The following is a 25,049-nucleotide window of genomic DNA, read 5'->3' as shown; positions in this document are numbered from 1 at the left end:
CAGCAGGTCAGGCAGTATCTGAGGAGCAAGAGAATCAATATTTCGGGCATAAGCCCTTCATCAGAATGAAGGGCTTATGCCTGAAACATCGATTCTTCTGCTCCTCAGATACTGCCTGACCTGCTGTGCTTTTCCGGCATCGACACTCTCGACACTGATCTCCAGCATCTGCGGTCCTCACTTTCTCCATGGTAACTATGACAGTGCGACAGATTTAGTCGTGCGTGCCTACTCAGAGTGTTCAAAGTCTTCACTAACACCCTGGATTAGAGATACTAACAGGATTATGACTGCCACATCATCACCTCAGCATGTCATGTGGATTGGTTTTGAAACCTGTGGAGTTTTACATTCAGAATGTGGACTTCATTTGTTTCACTTTCCAAAGTATTAGTCTTTACGCTTATTGGACATTAAAACTCCTAGTGCTGATGAGCTATACCTTACTGACAGGGATTCCTAAGCTTGAAAGCAAAGTAATGAATCCTTCCCATTGTCTAATCAGACTCGCAAGTGTGCCTTCTGTACATCTTCTGCTCCATTCCCTTCATCCAGCTGTGATTTGCAGTGAAAAATTTGTGCAAAATTGCTCAGTTATCACTTCTGTGGCCAGTATTCCCAGTGACTACTTGTCAGTGTAGTAGAGTATATGAAAGAGTTTATTAAGTACAATAATCCCAATTTTAAACTTGCAGCCTACCGATTTCGTGAGATTTTGTTTCACTTTTGAGATGTGAATGCAGAATATCCAACGTCAGCCTGCAGGGCATGGAGAGGAGAGTCTCTCAGGCTGCAGTGACTGTTTTCATGACGCATGTTGTTTTCATTTTTGCAGTACAGGCTGCATCCTGGGAGTGGGGCTGGTTCTGTCCCTGATGAGCCAAAGCAGCCAAACAGAGAGCCGTGTGCATGTGTCTGTCACTCTTAGTGAACTCTGTCGCAGCTTGGATGAAAGTACATCTCAGAGCAGGGTATACCAAGAGGTAGGACCGGTTTAGACATAAGCATCTTCACGTATAAATTAAAGAATTGCTTCATAGAATAATTTAAATTTACCATTTTGACCAGAATTGGTTAAATCTCTAATAATAGAATCTCTGCAGTGTGGAAACAAGCCATTCAGCCCATCTGTTCTCTGAAGTGTATCCCACCCAGACAGCCCCCAACTCTAACCCTGCATTTTCCATGACCAATCCACTTAGCCTGCATATCTCTGGAGACTATCGGCAATTCAGCATGGTCAATCCACCTAAACTGCACATGTTTCGACTGTGGGAGGAAACCAGAGTGCCCGGAGGAAACCCACGCAGACACGGGGAGAATGTGCAAACTCTACACAGTCACCTGAGGGTGGAATCGAACTGGCAGTTCGCGGCAGAATTGCTAACCACTGAGGCACTCTGCTGCTAATAAGCAGTAACAGGCCCACAATCCGGATCTGGCCCAGGATAGAGGGGATTTTCCAACATTTCTTGCCAGAAACCATTTTTCAAATGTGATTGACTGTGCTTGCCTGTTTTGCCCCCTTGCCTGCCATTAAGGAGGTATGTCAGGGAGGTATTCATGATCGGCCTGTGCCTTTCTAAGACTGCAACAGAGTTATTGGAGGCTGATGACATGTGTTGAGTCAGGACTTGGTGTGTGCTCAGTGGAGGTCCTAATGCAGGTTAAAGTTGTGAATCCTGCATAGGGTTCTGTAATTTCTACCTTGGTCACCAAATATTTTTCTCGCATTCTTTTCAACTTCCAGATGGCCTTAAGGGACACTTTTAGCATCTGCAGAGGACAACTCTGCTTTTGGCACTGCCTTTTGACAGATACCCTGTAAAGGTTCTTTCAGGCATCCAAGTACTGTTCCATTAACTTGCTCCCTCAATCCCACAAATTTAAATTGAAACAGATTGTAGTCTGAGACAGCCAGGTATCATGAGGACCACCTCACTGAAGTTTAAGGTGTTCAATTTTTAACTGAAATGGCACTTCTGTACTACTTGAAGCAACAGCCCCTTTCCCTATTCTTCCAGGTCAGAAATGGAATGATATTGTCTGCTCTGCCCTATCTTTACCTCATTCACACTTTGTCCCATGGCAATGTAATTCATTGACTTGGAATCAGCTCTTACTTGACGTCTCCAGGGCTCTTTATCCTGTCAGATTCAATTTGTATGGTGCCTGTCACCAACTTGCTTTCCAGTCACAGAGAAGTAAAAGTGTGGCAGAGTCAATGGATCATTCTCATCTCTTCGCTTCCTTCTGAATCTCTTACCGTGTTGACCTGGCCCGCAGATACTCCTGAGTCTAATTTCTGGTGTTTATTCCTTGCTACTTCATTGAGGTACCATCAAAACAAAGACTGCAGTGTTTTAAGAACTCCCATGTTCTTAAGGCTGCTAATGGTAAGTAACAAATGCCATGCTAACAAGTACTTTGCTATCATCATCTGACTCCACAGGAGGAAACGCAAAGGAAATGGTGTGTAAGATTATTTGCAAAGCACGTGAAGTGCATTCTAGAAATTGTTTCTGGTAAAAATTGTTTCAGAAAAACCACTATGTTATGCTCGGAAAACTGAGTAAATGTAGGTGGAAACACCAAAAATTAGAAAGCTTGTGGTTACCAGTGTCAGGGCAGTTAATTAGCCTGAGGCAGATGGCTGGACTTCGGGCATTCAAGTAGCTAGAAAGACCACTGATGGGGGTTGGGAGGAGCTTGCTATCTTCTGTCTGCCCCTGGGTAAAAAGCTGAGGGTGATTTTTATTTTTGTCCTTGCTTGTTAATTCCATCATCTTTTGGCAACAGAAGTGGACGGGAGAGAGACGTAGGCTGCCTCTCTTGCTTGACGTTCCCTTTAAGGTCTACGCCACATAACCCACCATCATCCCCAATACTTGAAGCATCTTGCAATGGTTTTTCAAAGAGTCTTGGCTGGTTTCCAGATTGGAAAGTCTAAATCTATTTTGAATTTCCAAACAAGAACTCACATTTACCAATTTCTCTTTGAACTTGTCTCATTTTCCACAAGTAGGAGGTGTGGCCATGTGTACCTGCATGGGTTCCAGTTATGCCTGTCTTATTAGGGGTATTTGGGTATTGCTTGTTCCAGTCCTACTCTGACCCCTCTCCCACAACACTTCCACTGATACATCAATGATGTTATCGATGCTGTTGCCTGATCTCACCTGCAAATAGAATAATTGATCAATTTTCCTTCCAGTTTTCATATTCCTCTCGCATTCTGGTTTCACCCAGTTCAAAGGTGAGGAGATTAGTTGGATTAGCCATGCTCAGTTGCCCATAGTGTGCAGGGTCAGTGGGCTAGACATGGTAAATGAGGGGTTACAGGGATAGGGTATGGGTGAGTTGCTCTTCAGAGAGTCAGTTTGGACTGGGTGGGCTGAATGGCCTCTTTCCACATTGTAGGGATTCTATGGTTCGTTTTGACTTTCCCATCACTTCCTTGAATTCTCTGTTTCTGTTTCTGACTATACACTATCCAACAATATCCATGATAAACCCACTGACTCCCACAGTTAGCATGCATATACTTCCTCACACGCTGCTTCCTGTAAACATTTCAGTCCATTTTCCCAGGTTCGCTATCCCCATTGCATCTATTGCAACGATGCTTCTTTCCACAAGGATGCTTCTGACATGTCTTCCTTTTATTCTCAACCAATTTGTTCTTATGAGGATGTTTCTATTGCTCCAGTGAAGCTCACTGCAAGCTGAAGAAAAGGCACCTCGCCTTCCACTTCGGCTCTTGACAGCCTTCAGGACTGAACATTCAGTTTAACAATTTCAGACCCATGGATACATCTCCATTTGGATAACACCATCTTCCTTCCACTTTTATGTCATATTTGCAAAGGTTTGTCCTCAACAGAAATGACCTATTTTCTTCTACTCGTGCCTACTATTAACACTGATTCTGCATCTATATCCCTCCAATCCCTTTGCCCTTTGTTGTGGCACCCTCGCCATCTGTTCCACTCTTCCCTCTTTGTTAACGAGATCGAAACGATCATTGTCCAGTGGCTTTCAGTACCGAAGAGATTATACCCGAGTCGAAATGTTAACTCTCTTTCCACAGATGCTGCCAGACTTGCTGAGTTTCTCCAGCAGATTGGACTTGTCAGATCTCCAGTACCTGCAGTACTGTGCTTTCACTTCATTACAAAGCTATGCTAGTTACTTAACTTGGTACAATGAATAAGGGAAAGCAAACTTGGACATTTAAAACCATTATTAATCCCTGCAAAATGTCAAGGTTGCATCCCAGTCAGCTAAAGCTTCCCAGCTATTGCCTAAGGGTTGACCTGAAGTGAAAACAAGGATGCAGTAGACCTCTCCGTACCTTGACAGTTGTCCTGTTGGTTGGCACAGTCTTGTGCAGTACAGTCCAGGTAGCAGAATCGTATGTTGGCGTTTGACATTTGAGTGAGTTGCACACCACAGTCGTTTGTCATATGGTCTGAGAATTCTCCTGGGAGATACCATTTAGTTTGCCCACCTCGCTCAAATGCAGCAGGTACATGACTGGGATACCAGGCACCAATCTTCATGAATCACTTCCTTGGATGGAGTAGAATCTCTTTGGGTTCTGATGAGATGGAGCTCACAAAAGTGATGTGCATGTGGTCGGCACACCTACATTATAAGGAAACCTGCAATCCAGCAAAGCTTGGGACTTGATGCACTGTCTTCTCAACGGCCAATAAAATGTCATTTGTTCTCTTTGAGTAGGGAGCTTTAGTGATCTCCCTAATGTAACATGAAATCCTATGAACATGTCTAGCTTCAGCTGAAAAGGAGCTGTGCTTTAAAGTTTGTTGCCATGACCATTTTCAGAGACAACCCTAGCAGTGGACTCCTTGATTTGCTGTGAGGTTGGAGCTATGACTGCAACATGGAGCACACTCCAGTGGGAGTGCCCTTATTGAAATGCAGAGGTTTCTCATTTTGTTCTAGTCCGAAATTTAGGGAGAAGATTGTTCTCTGTCTGTGTCTGTCTCTGTCTCTGTCTGTTTGTTCATGTACAAGTCTTGAAGTCTGCAGACATTCTTTCACCACATCATTCTCTGTAGACTGGTAACTTGAAACAAATATAAAAATCAACAAAGATTTGGAGTTAGAAACAGTTTAAATAAAACTGAATTGCAATGGACTTGTATGCAGTTAAGAACCTGAAATATTACTGGCCAATGTTCCCTCCTACTTTAGAATGTGGGTTGAGCTGGATGAAGTTAAGAGAGAGAATTATCTGGAGAGTGTAGTTCAAGATACACCACTGGTATCAAATTTTGACTTTGCAATAAATCTGGCAGTCATTTACTAAGAATGGCCAGACCAAGGTGACACTTGGCATGATTCACGCCAAATGTATATGCACACTGTTACTTCCACATTGCTTTCCCTGTTCTACCTTCCACTGAGAGACCTTTGCTGAGAAAACCTCCCATAATTTAGCTCTGAAAATCCTTCAGATGACTTAATTGCTCATGAACTCTGTTTCCTTACTGGGTTGCCACCTGCATTACATGTAGTATATGGGAGAGAGTCAGTGATGTCTCCGCTTAAAGCGCAGGCCTGACTAGCATCTGTCACCTTGTTCCTTACTTTCCAATCAGCTGTATATGCTCCAAGACCAAAACTTGCAACAATTTTCTCTTTACAATCCATCTGAAGTTTTCGGGAATCGTGTCATTGGAACACTATGGTTTTCTCTAGCCACTCGCAGCAAGAAGTATACAAGCTCAGTATCCATGTTAGAATTGTAATCTGCTATTTCTAATTACTGCTGCTTTTCACCTTGGGCTGGAAACAATCTCTCTGTTTCTGTTTATGACCTGATAGCAATAACACCTTGCATGTGTTTTAGGAGACACAGGCTGTTTTCATTATGAACGTAAAAAGTTACCATTGTCCCCAGTTGTTTATGTTTGGCACCTCTTTTTCAACCACACTTGTGACACTCCTTTTGATTTAATAATTGAACAGGTTTACTGTGACGTAAAACTCTTCATTCAACCTACGTTTAAAGATGCAGTTCAAAACCTCGATAATCTTATCATCAAAAAGGATAGTTTTAAATGCTCAACATCACACAACTCTCACACTTAGAACAATAGGGAATATTCCTTCTTCACTGCCCCTGAGCGGAAGGTACATAGGAATAGGAGCCATCAATCCTGTTCTACCATATAATGCAGTTATGGCTGATCGAACATTTCAACAGCTTTTATCGACATCTTCATAGTCCAATACACCAATAGGAACATCGGACCCATTTGCCTGGTCACAGTAATTACTGGGAAGTTGGGATTGGGCATAACTTTATCAAGGAACCTTTTTAAAGTTTGATAAATTAATTTAAGCTTAAAAAAATGTTGGGCCTTGTAATTCCTTAGGGTGTCCACTGGTTATAAATTTTAATTGTCATTTTGAATTGTCTGTGGGCTGTACGACAATTAATAATGAAAGGAAACTCATGAACGTCATTTCTTTCAGGTATTGGCTTATTCAGTGGCATGTGTGAGTGTTTCTGCTTTCAGTGCTGGGATCATACAAGCTAATGAGGCTGAAGAGATCATGATCAAGCTGCGGACTTTGACGGAACAGAGCCAACAGGTCAGTGATCAGACATCTGTGTTCAAATACTGCCAGTTACAGATTCACAGAGATGTACAGCATGGAAACAGACCCTTCGGTACAGTTCATCCATGCCAACCAGATATCCCAGCCCAATCTTGTCCCATTTGCCAGCACTGGGCCCATATCCCTCTGAACCCTATTCATATACCCATCCATATGCCTTTTAAATATTGCAATTGTGCCAGCCTCCACCACTTCCACTGGCAGCTCATTCAATGTACACACCACACTGTGTGAAAGAGTTGTCCCTCGGTCCCTTTTATATCTTTCCCCTCTCACCCTAAACCTATGCCCTCTAGTTCTGGACTCCCTGACCCCAGGGAAAAGACTTTGCTTATTTACCCTATCCATGCCCCTCATAATTTTATAAACCTCTATAAGGTCACCCCTCAGCTTCCGACGCTCCAGGGAAAACGGCCCCAGCCTGTTGAACCTCTCCCTGTAGCTCAAATTCTCCAACCCTGGCAGCATCCTTGTAAATCTTTTCTGAACCCTTTCAAGTTTCACAACACCTTTCCGATAGGAAGGAGACCCGAAATGCACGCAATATTTCAATGAGGAAATGCAACTTAATAGAGAAGTCGTCACACCTTTCAGTACTGGGCTCAGTCAGTCTCCTGTTGTAACTCCAGTCAGAGGTCAGATGATCCAGAGCCCAGTTGAATTTTAGATCCAGTGTCTTCAGAGGAGGGGGGGGAGAAAAGCAGACAAAATTGAAAGTGTTACTAATGTTACCGTGCTACATGGTAACCTCCACCATAATTGTAATTACCGAGCTCATAACATAAAAACATAGGACAGGAGAAGGCCATTCAGCCCCTCCAGCCTGCTCTGCCATTTCATATGATCATTGCTGGTCTCACCATTGCTTCAACCCCCCCCATTTGTCCCATCTCACTTTATAGCTAAAACTCCCCATTCCAGGCAACATCCTGGTAAATCTTCTTTGAACTTTCTCCAGTGCAATCACGTCTCTCCTCATAATGTGGATTCCAGAGTTTCACACTGTGTGGCCTAGCAAACCTTTTATACAATTCCCGCAGGAGGTCCCTGCTGTTAAACTCTCTCCCTCGACTAACAAAGGCAAGGAACCCATATGCCGCCTTAATTACTTTATCAATCTGTGCTGATGCCTTCAGGGACCAGTGTACATCCACGCCAGGGTCACTCTGATCTTCGCTTCCCACAGTCCTACTGTTTATCGTGTATTCCCTTGCCTTTTTTTTTACCCCGCCCAAGTGTATCACTTCAAATTTGAATGGATTGAACCATCCTTGCCCAATCTGGCCAAAGTGTGACACCAGTCCCACAGCAATGTGGTTGACTCTTGACTGCCCTCTGGGCAATAAATACTGGCCAATGGGTAATGATGCTCACATCCCGTGAATGAATAAAAGAATTTGCTCCTATTATGTTAAGTCCTGACTTCTGTGGGAGCCATCTCATCTTGCTTCATGTTTCCAATTGACCAATTTGTGTAAGCTAGGATTTGGAACAAATAGTCACCGTTGATAGCTTGAGCCAGATATTCATGTTGTTGTCTGTGTTTTACCTTAATTGCTGTGTTAGTGCACTGACCAAAAACGTAATGAGATGAGGATTCTTGTCAAGTGTTAAATTGTTTTCTTTCACAGCAGGTGAACATGCAGAGCAGCAATTATAATTCTTTAGCTCAATTAGTACAGTTTGTATTTGATCAAAATAATGAACATGCCAAGTTGCCCTGCATCTGTGACTTAGATATGTCACCTCTGGCCACTCTTCCAGCATTTTTGAGCCTGTGTAAAAACGTGGCACGGTGGTAGTGTCCCTACCTTAAGAGTCAGGAGGTTCGTGTTCTAATCCCACCTGCTCCAGAGGGATATTGGGATCACAAAACCCCTACAGTGCAGAAAGACCTCATCCAGCCCATTGAGTCTGCCTTACAATGCTGAAAGCAAGACGTGTTAATACACCAGAATGTCTTCTACAGGAAGTATAACTAGTGAGAGTTTCAGTACAAATCCGAGAATCTCTACAGTGCAGCCCATTGAGTCTACACCAACTCTTCAAAGAGCATTTGACCAAACCCACTCCCCAGCCTATCCCCATAACCCTGATTTTCCTATGGCTTACCCCACCTAGCCTGCCCATCCCTGGGCACTACAGTCAATTTCCCATGGCCAATCCACCTAACCTGCACATCTTTGCACTGTGGGAGGAAGCCAGAGCACCCAGAGGAAGCCCACGCAGATGTGGGGAGAACGTCACCTGAGGGTAGAATCAAACCTGGACCCCTGGTGCTGTGAGGCAGTAGTGTTAACCACAGAGCCACATCACTAACCGGGTTGTTTAGAAGATGGGTAAACTTTGTATAGCCCTAAGACTGACTTGCTAACTTGTGAGGCTTTGTTTGCTGCACTTTTCTTTCTTCTCCTCAAAAGAAATAGGAGCTTTGTTTTTGAACTGTTTCCTTGGTCCAGGAGTTGATCAGAGGGGCTGTTGTCAAACCTAGCAGAGTATGCACTCTTTTAAATTAGCTTCCAAAGTTCAATCAGAACAATGTTCCATCACCCTGAGATGTGAATGTTTGTTGTTAGATCCTGGCATGACATGACTCCTCTCTTGTCAGATTGGTCTGGTTCAGAATAGCTTTGTCTGACTTAAATTTGTATTCTGCAAATACATGTAATCTGTGGCTTCCTTCTTTAAACCCAGTGCTTGAAGCACCTTTCTTTTCATTTCTCCCAAATGCTTTTAGTGGGAAAACTGGTCAAAAAAATCTGGAAATATGACAGGCTTTGCGGAATTCAATTGGAGTCTTTTGTCTATTTTCTCATAAGTCAATGTATTAATTTGTGAAGTAGCATAAAGTCGATGTGTCTTCAAGTTCATCTGCCAAAAGGTTTCTCTGTGCAGCTCGTTCAGCTTTTGCTTTTGATTCAGAATCATGGTTGTGAGACTTGAACTCCCAGTCCAGGTTCACACACTGTGTCCTTTGCTTCCTTGATGGTGATGCCATGTTTTGCAGTGAAACATTAAAGACTTTTTGGGTCAGTTCAGATGGTCAGATATTGGGAAAAGGACAGATGTCTTTTCTCAAGTTCCTGCCCAAAGCAATTGTACCAAAAATTAATGGGTTCTCCTCATCTCCTGAGAGTTGCTATGCTCAATTAACTGCTACAATATTAATAAAATAATTCATAATGATGAAAAATTGAGACTATCTGAGAATCATTTGAACACGAAAAATGGAAGCTCTTCAAATTGCAGCTGTACAAGACTTTGGTAAGGCCACGTTTGGAGTACTGCATACAAATCTGTACGCCCTGCTTTAGGAAGGGCATTACTAAACTGGATAGGATGCAGAAAGGACTAACAATGATCTTGCTGGGACTGGAGGGTTTGAGTTATAAGGAGAGACCGGATAGGCTGGGACTTTTTTCCCTGGAAAGTAGGAGGATGAGGTTAACTTTCAGAGGTTTTTAAAATCATGAGAGGAAAAAAGGTAAGGTCTTTTCCCCAGGGTAGGGAGTCCAAAACTAGAGGGCATAGGTTTAAGGTGAGAGGGGAAAGATTTAAAAGGGACCTAAGGGGAAACGTTTTCTCACAGAGGGTGGTGCATGTAAGGAATGAATTGCCAGAGGGAGTAGTGGAGGCTGGTACAATTAAAATATTTAAAAGGCATTTTGATATATATATAAATAGGACGGGTTTAGAGCGATATGGGCCAAATGCTGGCAAATGCCACAAGACTAATTTAGGATGTCTGGTTAGCATCGATGAGTTGGACTGAAGGGTCTGTTTCTGTGTTGTACGCCTCTGTGCCTCGAACAGGCAATAGCACTGAATGTTGCTATTAATAGAGATCACTTGATAATAATCAGGAGAAAGAACACTGACCTCTCATTGTGTACCCTGGCTGAATGATACTGTGAGTGATGACCCCACCACTCCCATTCCTGCCGTGATTAACTCATGCAACACAAAATGGGACTTCCCTGGCCATTGTAGCTTAGCTGTACAACAGGGCTTCATTAAGACCCGCAATAACTCTAACTATTATCAGATGCTTTTCCTGGTGTGGTAACATGATTGCAGAAACGCATTTAATTTCATGTAAGGACCGATATTTTTAATTTTCTGGATTTTTGATTGTGGGCTGAAATGGGAAAAAGTTGGGAAAAATTGATTGTGAAAAGGATTGCTGCACTTCTGGTCAATTTAATTGACACTCATTGTAATTGCTCTTTACACTATTTATTTATTCAAGGTGGGGGTTTGGAGGAGAAGTAAAATTGACAGGCTGGAGCTAGGGGAGGGGTGGGAGGCACTGTGTATGAACAGAGATTTGGGCAGCAACAAGTTGCTGATTGGTCTGTGGACTGATGTGTGTTATCAATGACAAAAGCCTTTTGCTTGCTAGCTACGTGATTGGCTCCAGGGAACTGAGCAGCTTCCGGGTGTGAAGCATCAGCCAGAAGCCATCGGAACTCCAGAAAGGAAGAAGCTGTCCTTTTTCCTTCCGTTTAAAAGAAAATGCCCCCACCTCAAAGAAAGCTGGTTTATTTCCCAGTTGGTATAAGTTGTGGCTTTTAATAATAAGTCAGAGACTTTATGAAGAATCACAGAAGGTGCCTGTCAAGCCATCACCGGCTCATTTAAATGAGCATCAATACTGAGTGTGACCTCTCACCCATTTTCACACAATTGTATTTTCTTTGCTTTGAGTTTGATGTTTGATGTGTGAGCCAGTTATTTTGTGCCTTCTGTAAGGAAGTGAAAATACCTGGAGAAGGAAGATCAGGGTGCTTAGACCGAGCGAAGCAAACAAGGTTCTGGCTGCACAGGAGGTGCACAAAGCAAGATCAATATTATTTGAAGTTAGAGTTTCATTCAGCAGTCTAATCATAGCGGGGAAGACACTGTTCTTGAGCTTGTTGGTGAGCGTGTTCAAGATGTTGGAAGAGAGCATTACCGGGGTGATATTGGCAGTTTTTCCATGGCAACGAGATGTGTAAATGGACTCCGTGGATGGGAAATTGCCTTCGGTGATGGTCTGGGCTGTGTTCACAGCTTTCTGTAGTTTCTTACTGTCCTGGGCAGAGCAGTTGTTGTACCAGGCCATTATGAACCCGGACAGTTTGCTTTCTATTCTTTTAGTTTGTGTGTCTGCCTGTTTCTGTGTGTGTGTAAGTGGGGTTTATAAAGGCAAATCGAGTTTTAACTGGTCAGTAGTTTATTATTGTTTAGCTGTAATCTGTTTATTTGTAATAAATAGCAATCTCGTTAGGTATGCAGACCTGATCCGTGCTTTCTGTCAATGTGTGCCTGAAAGACAGATAAATTGGGGAATTTTGCAAACTTGGGATAAAATGTTTAACTTCCGTGACAAATCCAGGAATAGTGTTCTGAAAAAGGGTAATTGAATCCGAAATATTAACTCTGCTTTCGCTCTGCAGATGCTGGCCTGACCTGCTGAGTTTGTCCAGCAATTTCTGTTTTCGTTTCTGATTTCCAGCATCCACAGTCCTTTGAGTTTTTTTTTTGATCATGGGATTGCAGGGCCTTTTCCACAGCACCCTAACCCATGTGAGTAAACCTGAAGACATAAGGCCGAAAATAAAAATTAAATGAAAGAAAGAACTGTGGGTACTGAAGATCTGAAACATGAGCAGAAATTGCTGGAAAAAGTCAGCAGGTATTGAAAGAGAAACCGCATTAATGTTTCAAGTTCCCTTCTTCAGGAAGTCAAAGTTAAGTTTGGACTTTATGCTCTTGTCGGATAACTCCTGTTCTCAATTCACTTTTATTGTAAAACTGTTTAAGATCATTTTTAGCTTTCTTCCAGAAGTTCTTGCCCGCAAAAGAAATAGATTCAACTTGTTATGGCAGCATATATATTTAACACTGAACAGTTATTAACACCAGGCGACATCACTATTTGCACTTGAAAGTGTGCAGGCCAGATAGTGTAAACAAGATGTTGTGTAGGTTGACATTGTAGCAATAATCACTATTATCCCCTTGACTTTGCCAGATGACTTTGAGTAGTGAATAATGATGCAACTTCATTTCTTAATGCTTCTTATATAGGAAATAAAATAAAGAGCTTTCTAAATGTATTGGGATGTGGAACCAGCTATATCAGACTATGCAAATCCCAGTCTTACCAATATTAGAAAAATGCTCAAGATTTCGTCCTTCAAACACAAAATTTCCCAAGATTTAAATTTCCATTGGCTGGTTTGCGATGCGCAGTGACACCAACAGCTTGGGTACAATTCCCACACTAGTTGAGGTTCCCTCGAAGGTCCCATCATCCCCTCACCTCTGGCGTGCTGACCGTCAGGTTAAAGCATCACCAATCGTTTCTCTCATGGGAGAACAGCCCTATTGACCAGCAGGACTGTGATATCTTTACCTTTTCCATCTTCAGTGTGCATTAACATTGAAGTTCGAATCATCTTTGTAGACGTACGTTGAATGTATGTATGTCCAGTTGCAATGTCATATCAGTGGATTACTCCCAAGCTTGTGGAAGTGTAGGAATGAAATGCAGATCAGAAGATAATGATGCTGATAGCTTATGGGTCTGCAGACTTTTGAATTCTTTGTTATATTTCTTTAATTGGGTCAAATCAGCAAAAAGATACATGCACTGGTGCATGTCTCCTTGGAGACAGTTCTGATGAAAGGTTCTGACTTGAAACGTTGCCTGCCCTGCTCCTCTAATGCTGCTTGACCTGATGTGCTTTTTCCAGCTCCACTCTTCATCCACAGTGAGGCATGTCTATGCTACTTTGCATATTAATGTTCTAAATTTTCTTTCAATCTCAGACTGCAGGTTTTGCCATGGCTCTGGGAAACATAGTTCACGGCTTGGCTGCCTGTGGACATGGCAAGGCTGAAGACCTTAGCAATCGACTACTTCCTGCTTGGCTGAAGATACTCCTCGCTGAGGTGGGATGATGTGGACAATGTTGATCTGCAATTGAGTGATTTGATGCTAGTTTTATCTCTGTTAGTAAATTTCCAAAACTTTGCAGATCAAAACAAATTGAACGATAGTCAACAGTTAAGAGGATAGTATTATAGATGCAATTTATGTATGTTAGTTGGAAGAATGTGGAGCAACAATCTATGGTAAATGGTACAATTTTAAAGGGGATGCAAGACGCGTGAGACCTGAGGATTGTATAAGAACAGGAGTAGGCCATTCAGCCCTTCAAGCCTGTCATTCATTATGATCATGGCAGAACATGCAACTCAGTCCACTGTTCCTACTTTTCCCCCATGTACTTGGATACACTTTCTTAAAACTTGAGTGTACAATCAGGATTGTAGGACACGTACACAAAAATGTTCAAGTAAGTTTGTGTTGGCACATTATATGTCGTCCTTTTAATACTGCCAGGATATTCCATGGCATTGCTCAAGATGTGCTGTTTTATCTCTCATAATATTCAGAGTACTATCAGAGCTACTGACTGATGACAATTGAATAATGGATTTTTATTAGCATATTCTACTGACTTACTGTTAGTGTGTGCAGTTTTATCTCTTATCTTCCAATGATCTAGAAATAACTGCAGTCAAAAACTAGAGCATTTCCAATATAAAATGATTTGATGAACTCTCGTTAGACAAACTCTGTCTTTAAATACAACAGAGATATCTTTTTTTTTGTATAGTTCTGATATATATGCTCCCATAGAGAGTGTCTTTTACAGCACATTATCCGATGTTAATAGCGTAGTGATCATACGATGACTTATACAAGTTAAAGACCTCTAATGTCCAATGTAAGTACAATACTTAAAGATAATCTACCCATTATGTTCCAAAGCCAGTTATTTTTCAAGATTGATATCTTTATTTTGCTGTGTGCCTCTATGGTAATTATCAAAACACCTTATCTTATCCTTCTCATTTCTTTATATCTCTCAAAGGGTTGCCCGACAATGCATCGATTAGCTGCAGTAAATGGTCTTGTTGCTTTGGTGGGATCTGAAAGCTCCCTAACACAGGTACACTTTATCCAAAATCGTTTACTACTACAAAAATTATTTGAAACTGACAATTCAGAAGCCTAGAGAAGATAATTAAGTGAAACCATTCTGTTAGTTTGTTGTAGGTAAAAACAGAATTTATTTAGTTAATGCTGATGCAGAGTGAATACATGTCTCCAATTTTTTTTTGTGCTTGAGGGACCTTTTAAGTATACTAATGAGCAACCTTTGTGTGCAGTTTAGTCAGATCAGCAGAGGGGAGACACAGAAATTTAGCATTGGAACCATTTCATAAATAAGGCAGAAGGAAGGGAATAAAACAAAGAGACAGCGAAATGTAAAAATCAGAAACAAATCACAAATTGCAAAAGAATCTCAGGAAAGTCTGCGGAAGGAAAGCAGAATTAATATTTCCAGTCCAGTTCTGAAGAAGGGTCATTAGATTTGAAAAGCTAACTCTATTTCTCAGCACACATGCTACCAGACCTGCTGAGTTTCTCCAGCTATTTCTGTTTTTGTTTCAAAAGGAAGGTTCCTGTAGGTTCAGACTCCACGTTAATGGGATGAATAAGCATTATAAGTATCCACTAGTGAAGCACAAAGAAATTTCATTATCTGGCCAAGAGATAATGCAAATGTGTTGTTCCTGCAAATGTTAAATTGGATTTGATTCCTATTTTGGACCTGGCAGAACTTTGGGGAGACTGAGGTGGCAGTGATTAGTCGCAGGGCATTCCACAATTAAGGTTAAAATAGCAATTTCTATATACGACTGCCTGCTCTACAAAATTGCTCCAAAGATAAAAGGTATTAAACAACCTATTTGTCTGTTCTCTGAAAATTTGATAAGGATAAAATATACTCTGGGTGCATTGCGTACTTTATCTGGACTTGAGTAGTTCATATTCTGTCAAGTTCCATTGTATGGTTGGGCAAAGCTAAGGAATGGTACAGCAGCAATTTAGAATGTCCCTGTCCCTTCACCGTCATGTCACTGTTGATTTCTGAGCAATAATGGTCCCATTACCTTATTCATAACAGTGACCCCCCCCTCCCAGGGCAGTTTTAAGAGTCTCCTAAGATCTCCTTCGTACCCAGGAAAACCTAAGCTTGTAACCAGTTTATCAAGCATTAGTTTCTGCTGCTGGGGTTGGTTTGGTCAGTACTGGCTGAGTTCAGAATTGAAGGCCCCTCCCTGACAACTTTGAACGTGGTGACCCTTCGGGTTAACCTTTCCACCAGTTGTCTCTCTCTAATGAGAGAGCAACGATTGGTCTTAAACTATGGCATTTGTCACTTCACAAAGATCATTAAGTAGCTGATCACCCTCCATCTATGGCTAACTGGGACCAAGCAATATTGGATAACACAAAGTGCCTTGATTATAAAGGCTAGAAAATTGTTTAATCAGGCAAGCATTAAGAGTTTATTAAAAGTTTGACTTGAGACTGCATTCAGTCTTTAATCCTGTTACTCAGGGCAGTACCTTTCAGGTGGTGTTGAGATCAGCACTGCAGTGTGCCTACCGCCTTCACATTTGCCATCTTATTTTTAACTCCATGACTTTGAGTTAGTGTTAGTGGGGGTGAAATCTGAACTGTATGGATACAGCACTTGATAGGTGTAAACACAGAAATGTGCAATGGACATAGCAGCCTCACATTTGAAGAATGGGTAGCATTTATGTAAACTCTTTCCTTCCTTATTATCGTCGAATTAATGTAATGTCAGCTGAAGAAAATTGAATCAATGTAGATTTGTTACATTTTAATAAATTTGGATTGAGAGAGCAAAGGACACTTTCAGACAGAAATATTATAAAAAAAGACGGAGCAGATCAGATTTATTTGTGGCAGATTTTGCAAAGCTGTATCTTTAGTACAAAAGAAATGTTTATTGAAATGTGAAGCAATCTGTTAAAGATTATTTTTTCCAATACCCATTTTAACTGGCATGATCTGTTTGTGCAGGGTCAGATGTAATGGCTGGTTTTTCATTTTTGGATTTGAATGCAGTAAACAAAAATAGCTTTTTGAACATAAAGCTAAAATTCCTTTGAAAATTAACAGATCTAGTTTGTGAAACGTAATAGAATGCAAAGAGCCGCTATTCATTTGTCAAACTTTTGCAAATCTCAGTTGATTGACTGAATTGAACGCCATCTAACCATCTGCTGTTGACTCATTGTCTAGCTGAAGTCAGAAACAATCCAGTCATCCCAATTTCAATCGAAAATGAATGAAGTCATAAGAGCAATGACTCAGGTAAATTTCAAATACCTGTTAATGTATCGTGTCAATATTAAGCAGTCTGAGGAGTAAGTTATCCCTGAATCAGAGTTTCTCTTTGTCTTTGAATTCCCTTTCTTCACACTCCTGCTGAGCTGTGCAGCTTTGTTATGTTGCTGTCTGTGAGCATAACTCTGCACAGAAGGTGGAAACTTACTCTTCAATATACTAGCAAGCTAAAATTATTTCTTCTGCTCATACTCAAGTATAACATGCTGGATCTTGAAACAGTTTCTTGCTATTGCAATCATTTTTGTTCTACTCCTTTAATATTGATAAACTATATGAATCCACTGTTGAGCCTGGCTTACAAGGAAAGCTCTTACCCAGCAATAGGAATATCTCATTAATTCATTTAGCCTTTCATTTACTGCTGTGTGCAGGATCTTATTTAACCCTTGCTAAATTTACACAGTTTGAAAGCCAACATGCTGTGTAACCAGAATGATTTCATTCTTGACCATTCAAAAGAGTTCTCGTAGTAAATAGGAGGTCAACAAGATACTAAGCTGCGAGCATTATTTTACAGATGGGACTGGGTTCTCTTTTTGCAATTTCTAGCAACTTTGGCTGATAATAGAACAATTGCCCTTTTAGTTGATCTTTCAACACAAAATTCTCCACCAGTATCTTTTAATTCTTTTCACAATCATGGAGTTCAGGCATCATTGGCAAGGCCAATGGGGTTGATTTGCTCAACCATTTCAGAAGTCCGTTTAGAGTCAAACACATGGCTCTTGGTCTGGAGTTACATAAGCCAGACCAGGTAAGGACTGCACTTAAGGGCATTAATGAAGCAGCAATAGTTTTGTGGTCACTATTACTAAGATTCACTTTTAATTTCAGATTTACTGATTGAATTCAAATTGCTTCATCTACCATGGTGACATTTGACCCGCTGTCCCTAAAGAATCCCTATGTTGTGGAAATTGAGTCTGCAGCAACCCTTCGAAGAGCATCTCACCCTTTCCCCATAACCCCACCTTTCCCATATTAACCCAGCTAGCCTGCACTTCCCTGGACACTACAGGGCACTTGAACATGGCCAATCCGCTCAATCTGCACATCTTTGGACAGTGGATGGAAACCCACACAGACACAGGAGAATTTGCAAACGCCACACAGATGAACTGGATAGCTGGAATTGAACCTGAGTCCCTGGTACTGTGAGCCAGCCATGCTAACCACTGAGCCACTGTGCCGCCCATCAGTCTGGGCACTCTAGATTACCAGTGAAAAACATTCCCACCACACTGCCACCTCCCATTCTTATCCAGTAATCCTTCCAGAAACCTGCAGAGGACTAATTCCAGTGATGTTACTGTTTTAAAACTAATACAAAGCCTTAACTTTTTAAAAAAGGTTTATGAGTGAGCCGGTGCCAACTATTCGACATGGCACTGTTTGCCATCGAAGAGCTCACTATATAGAAGTCAATAGACTGTTGTCCAAGTTGAAAGCTGTGCACCGTTGAGCTCAGTAGGGATTGCCACTCTTTCATTGGCCTCGTGACTGTAGACAGGACTGAGTGCACAGGCGATCCTGAGAGATCATTTGGATTCAGGCAGATAGATTATTATTGAAGAAGGTTCAGTCAGTGATGAGAGAGTGCAGTCAAAATTCAGAGTGAAGTCAGTGAAGAAATTTGCTGAGATTATTTACCATTTTCTATCCTTAGCTTAAGACAAGCTCCACTTTACTGTGACAAATGAGCATTCTTCCACTGATTTTCAAAATGGCAAATTAGTACATGTTAGCACTAATTAATTGAGCAAGCAGTTGAATAATTTGTGCTTGTTCCATTTGGGTTAATGTCGATGTGCACTTAAGCTAGTAGCATTGAAGATAAAACTAGGAGGAGGTTATTTGACCCCTCAAGCCTGCTCCACTATTCAATATGGCCATTGCTGATACCCTCAATACCCTAATCCTGCCCTTCCCCATATCCCTTCAGTTGCAAGAGTTATATAGAGTCATAGAGCTGTACAGCTTAGAAACAGACCCTTGGGTCCAACTCGTCCATGCCAACCAGATATCCTAAATTAATCTAAACCCATTTAGCCCATATCCATCTAATCCCTATTCATGTACCCATTTGGATGCCTTTTAAATGTTGTAATTGTACCAACCTCCACCACTTCCTCTGGCAGCTCATTCCGTTCATGCACCATCCTCTGCATGAAAGAGTTGCCCCTTAGGTCCCTTTTAAATCTTTCACTTGAAAACATATAATGTTTTGGCTTCAACCACTTTCTGGGGGAGTGAATTCCATAGACTCACCACTTTCTGAGTGAAGAAATTTGTCATACCACTCTTAAAAGGCATTTATACTTAATGTTTATACTTAACGTTTGACTTCTGTTTATTTTTCACCTTAATTCCTTTCAGGATAAGTTGCAATCTTCCTACCAATACTTTTGCAAATTTTGTATGTGTGCTTCCAAATATTTCAAATGGTTTGTCCATTATTGAGCCCATATTAGAGACTGGCAATCAACTTTGGTTTACTTTGATTAAATTATATTTTAGCAATAATCCGATTGTTGAATAATTAGTCTTCCAATGGTTAGTACAATATAGAACTTTTACATTTACTTTACCATATTTTTCAAAAACTGTCAAATGATAAAAATTAACATCTATGGAAAAACTTAAAGTTTTGTCGACGCAAATATGGCGATCTTCATTTGCCTGAAGTTGAAAAATCTCAGGAATATGTTGCTGAAATAAATAGCCAAGTTTATTGCATATCTGACCTGTTGCATTTTTAGATCTGATCTGTGCATGGATGTTCTGAAATGTGTCAACAAGCAGTAAGACAATACAAAAATAAATCACATACAGTCGAGGGAAGAACATCAATGTATTTATTAACCAACCATACATTAAAGTGCTTTTAAAAAATGAAATTAACTTTTAAAATGTTTGTGGAGTCCCTGATGTTCATTTGTTTGTTGCAGAAATTCACATAAATTTGGTTTAAATTTCTGTTGATAACATTGTACATACAGAATGATTTACAGTTATCCATGTCACAAATTTCAGTCTGAACTGGTGGTTTAATTGAGTCTAATCTCTTCCCTAGTAGAGCATTGAGATATTTCTCTTATAAGTAGTTTTGTTGTTCTGATATATGTGCTAACAGGGATATTGGCATAATCCTGAATGTGGAAGGCTGGGTTTTGTCCTCTGGAGAATTGTGGTCATCAGTATGAAGTGCCCACATTTTATTTAGTCAAACTCTAAGCAAATAAATAAAGATGAGCAAAAAGGGATGTGTTGTACAAAATACCTTGATGTCAAATAAAATCCTGCTGTAAGTTATTTGAATTGATATCCATTTCATACAAATTGCATGTGTAACAGTTAATTAATGTGATACGTTCAGAGCATGGTATTGTCATGTTAGCATGGAGTAACTGTGAAATCAAATCTCCCATCACACCTCACTTCCTTCTCTTGCATTCGCTAGGATGTTTGCAGACATGTGACTTGTGGTGCCTGAATACTATGCCTCTCTATAGCATCAGTAACGTTAGTAATGAATAAGTTGTAACTTCACCACCAAACGTGAAGTACAGAGGTTGGAAGCTAAAGGGGGAGAAAAAATATATTTTCTTTTGAAGTCATAGAGACATGGAGATGTACAGCACGGAAACAGACCCTTCGGTCCAACACGTCCATGCCGACCAGATATCCCAGCCCAATCTAGTCCCATTTGCCACAGTTGGCCCATATCCCTCTAAACCCTTCCTATTCATATGCCCATCCAGATGCCTCTTAAATGTTGCAATTGTACCAGCCTTCACCATTTCCTCTGGCAGCTCATTCCAAACACACACCACCCACTGCGTGAAATAGTTGCCCCTTAGGTCCCTTTTATATCTTACCCCTCTCAACCTAAACCTATGCCCTGTAGTTCTGGGCTCCCCTACCCCAGGGAAAAAGACTTTGTCTATTTACCCTATCCATGACCCTCATGATTTTATAAACCTCTATGATGTCACCCCTCAGCCTCCAACGCTCCAAGGAAAACAGCCCCACAGCCTATTCACCCTCTCCCTATAGTTCAAATCCTCCAACCCTGGCAATATCCTTATAAACCTTTTCTGAACCCTTTCAAGTTTCACAGCATCCTTCTGATAGGAAGGAGACCAGAATTGCATGCAACATTCCAAAAGTGGTCTAACCAACATCCTGTACAGCCACTAAATGACCTCCCAACTCATATTCTCAATGATCTGACCAATAAAGGGAAGCATACCAAATGCCTTCTTCACTATACTGTCAACCTGCGACTCTACTTTCAAGGAGCTATGAACCTGCCCTCATCATTCCTCTTTGTTACTTCAATCAAGTTTGTGAGACATGATTTCCCATGCATAAAGCCATGTTGACTATCCCTAATCAGTCCTTACCTTTCCAAATACAGGATTCCCTCCAACTTGCCCACCACTGATGTCAGGCTTACTGATCTGTAGTTTCCTGGCTTGTCATTACCACCTTTCTCAAATAGTGGCCCCATGTTAGCCAACCTCCAGTCTTGGTGCACCTCACCTGTGACTATCGATGATACAAATATCTCATCAAGGGGCCCAGCAATCACTTCTCTAGCTTCCCACAGAGGTCTAGGTTACACCTGATCAAGTCCTTTTGTGTGTTTCAAGGCATCCAGCACTTCCTCCTCTGTAATATGGACATTTTTCAGGATGTCACCATCTATTTCCCCACGTTGTATATCTTCCATGTCCTTCTCCACAGTAAATACTGATGCAAAATATTCATTTAGTATCTCCCCCATCTCCTAAGGCTCCACACAAAGGCAGCCTTGCTGGTCTTTGAGGGACCCTATTCACTCCCTAGTTACTCTTTTGTCCTTAATGTATTTGTAAAAACCCTTTGGATTCTCCTTAACTCTATTCAGCAAAGCTATCTCATGTCCCCATTTTGCCCTCCTGATTTCCCTCTTAAGTGTACTCCTACTTCCCTTAAACTCTTCTAAGGATTCACTCGATCTATCCTGTCTATACCTGACATATGCTTCCTTCTTTATCTGAACCAAACCCTCAATTTCTCTAGTCATCCAGCATTCCCTATACTTACCAGCCTTTCCTTTCACCCTGACAGGGATATGCTTTCTCTGGACTCTCGTTATCTCATTTCTGAAGGCTTCCCATTTTCCAGCTGTCTCTTTACCTGAGAACATGTGCCCCCAATCAGCTTTCAAAATAACAATACCATCAAAATTGGCCTTCCTCCAATTTAGAACTTCAACTTTTAGATCTGGTCTATCCTTTTCCATCACTATTTTAAAACGAGTAGAATTATGGTCGCTGGCCCCAAAGTGCTCCCCCACTGACACTTCAGTCACCTGCCCTGACTTATTTCCCAAGAGTAGGTCAAGTTTTGCACCTTCTCTAGTAGGTACATCCACATACTGACTCAGAAAACTTTCTTATACACTCTTAACAAATTCCTCTCCACCTAAACCCTTAACACTATGGCAGTCCCAGTCTATGTTTGGAAAGTTAAAATCCCTTACCATAACTACCTTATTATTCTTATGGATAACTGAAATCTCCTTCCAGATTTGTTTCTCAATTTCCCTCCGACTATTGGGAGTCTATAATACAATCCCAATAAGGTGATCATCCCTTTCTTATTTCTCAGTTCCACCCAAATAAACTCCCTGGATGTATTTCCAGGAATATCCTCCCTAAGAACAGTTGTAATACTATCCCTTATTAAAAATGCCACTCCCCCTCCTCTCTTGCCTCCCTTTCTATCCTTCCTGTAGCATTTGTATCCTGGAACATTGAGCTGCCAGTCCTGCCCATCTCTGAGCCATGTTTCTGTAATTGTTGTGATATCCCAGTCCCATGTTCCCAACCATCCTCCTCTCTCACCTCCCTTTCTATCCTTCCTGTAGCATTTGTATCCTGGAACATAGAGCTGCCAGTCCTGCCCATCTCTGAGCCATGTTTCTGTAATTGTTGTGATATCCCAGTCCCATGCCTGAGTTCATCTGCCTTCCCTGTTAGGCCCCTTGCGTCTGCAGGATATTTTTGAAAATATGCATAAATTAAATTACACTTGCTCAGTTTTGACTTTTTGTGTTTTTTTTTTATTTACCTCCCTGTGGTTTATTGCTCTCTCATAGACAATTAGCTTCTCTGGAGTAATTGGACTCCAATCAAATGCTGCCTATGCTTTAGGACATCTACATCTGACCAACATGTCATCCAGTCAGAGCCGGACATCAGGTTAGTAATACCAGTGCAAACCTTATTGATTGCCGTGTAAATTTAGCAACACTGCAAATATTTCACGTTCCCATTTCGGTTGTGAATACTTCAACAGCAAGAACATTCATTTATCTAACTTCCTATAAGAGCAAAAATCTTACCCAAGCACTTCACCAGGGTGATTTTACAAACACCCACAAAGAGAGGTGAGCAAAGGTATCAAAAGCTCGATCCGTGAGTTATGAGTTTGGTTTAAAAGAGCATCTTCCAGGCAGAGAGGCAGCCAGAAAGAAATAGAGAGCTGGGGTCCTAGGCAGTTGAAAATGCAACTGCCAGTGATACGGAAAAGACCAGAACTGGAGGAGTGCAGACATCTTGGAGGGCTGGAGGAGATTATCGACATGAGGAGGCAGGAGGTTATTAAGGTGTTTGAAACCAAAGGTGAAAATGATCACCATCCCAAAATAGGATGAATTCTACAAATTTAACTTCCTCTGTGAGTGTGGTTCTTCGTTATGTAAAGAAACTTGTGTCTGCAGGACATGGTATACTCTCAAAATCTTTGACGATCCTTTGAGGTAGAAACACAAAGCCTTGAGGGGGTAGTTTTGAGAGTGCCTTTGAAGAAAGGTACCTTTTTGGTTGATTCCCATCTGTGGCAGCTCCAGCAACATTCCGGGGCAGGCAGGGCTTGGAACCAGATACCCAGAGAGAGAGAGACCCTGAGGCATTTATCATAAGCTGCACCTGAGAGTGTGGAAACAGCATGGTGAGCTCCAGAATAGACAGTGAATTTCTGTTTGTTTATTTTATGCCTTGTATCTGAGGTTCATCATTGCTGTCATTTGACATTGTTTCCTTTCAGTGGTAAGCACTACAGGGTGTTTTTGAACAACAGAAAGTTAGGTCACAATGGGTTTGAGTCATTGGAGACAGAATTTGTACCAGAAGACCACCACAGCCCTCTTGCAATAAACCCGTAGAATTATTTTTATTCTCACCTGCAAGGAGAGGAAGATCTTTTGTGTAACATCTTGCCTAAAACAAGACACCTCTGAGAGCAACTGTAATCAGGCTGTGGTCCCATCTAATTAGAATTTGTTAGTTGCCATCATGAACAATTAACAGTACCAGGATTTATAATAAATCTTGTGGCAGTTCATTCTGATAGTGTAACACCTTGTTGTACTTTGCCAGTGAGTGAGTATGTTTCATGTTTCTGCAAAGGTAGAACTTCTCACCTTACTGTGCCTTCAGAGGGGACGTTCGGCTGACAAGTGACCCGACAAAGATGGAGTGAAAATAGAGAACAAATCATTCCATTTCGTCTTGTACATCCTTTAGTGACTCAATACTGAGCATAATTGGCAAAGGACTGATAATAATGAAAAAATAAAGGTTGTATTTATTTCTGAGCTTGCTTGAGAACAGAGTATTGCAACATAGAGGGCAGCACAGTGGCTCAGTGGTTAGCACTGCTGCCCCACAGCACCAGGGATGGGTTACGTTCCATCCTTGTGTGTGTATATGGATCCTGCACGTTATTCTCATGTCTGGGTGGGTTTCTTCCAAGTGCTCTGGTTTCCTCCCACAGTCCAATAATGTGTAGATTAGGTGGATTGGCCACGCTACATTGCGGAGAAAGTGAGGACTGCAGATGCTGGAGATCAGAGCTGAAAATGTGTTGCTGGAAAAGCGCAGCAGGTCAGGCAGCATCCAGGGAACAGGAGAATCGACGTTTCGGGCATAAGCCCTTCTTCAGGAATGAGGAAAGTTTGTCCAGCAGGCTAAGATAAAAGGTAGGGAGGAGGAGGGACTTGGGGGAGGGGCGTCGGAAATGTGATAGGTGGAAAGAGGTCAAGGTGAGGATGATA

The 25,049-nt window shown here is 41.4% G+C and overlaps 1 protein-coding gene across 4 annotated transcripts in view; it reads left to right on the top strand.

Moving 5' to 3' along the window:
- The window catches only part of focad (focadhesin), a 201,930-nt gene that overhangs the window by 129,927 nt on the left and 46,954 nt on the right, over nt 1-25,049 (top strand). For all 4 annotated transcript variants that reach the window (XM_043718981.1, XM_043718998.1, XM_043718973.1 and 1 more), the window contains exons 29-34: nt 836-983; nt 6,508-6,627; nt 13,471-13,593; nt 14,583-14,660; nt 16,835-16,906; nt 23,091-23,193. In XM_043718981.1, coding sequence (XP_043574916.1) covers nt 836-983; nt 6,508-6,627; nt 13,471-13,593; nt 14,583-14,660; nt 16,835-16,906; nt 23,091-23,193 — 644 coding nt within the window. The remainder of the gene's footprint in view (nt 1-835; nt 984-6,507; nt 6,628-13,470; nt 13,594-14,582; nt 14,661-16,834; nt 16,907-23,090; nt 23,194-25,049) is intronic.

Source organism: Chiloscyllium plagiosum, chromosome 2 (assembly GCF_004010195.1).
Source record: "Chiloscyllium plagiosum isolate BGI_BamShark_2017 chromosome 2, ASM401019v2, whole genome shotgun sequence".
Taxonomy (NCBI): domain Eukaryota; kingdom Metazoa; phylum Chordata; class Chondrichthyes; order Orectolobiformes; family Hemiscylliidae; genus Chiloscyllium; species Chiloscyllium plagiosum.
The sequence above is the reverse complement of the archived record's forward strand: the minus strand, read 5'-3'. Positions and strand labels throughout refer to the sequence as shown.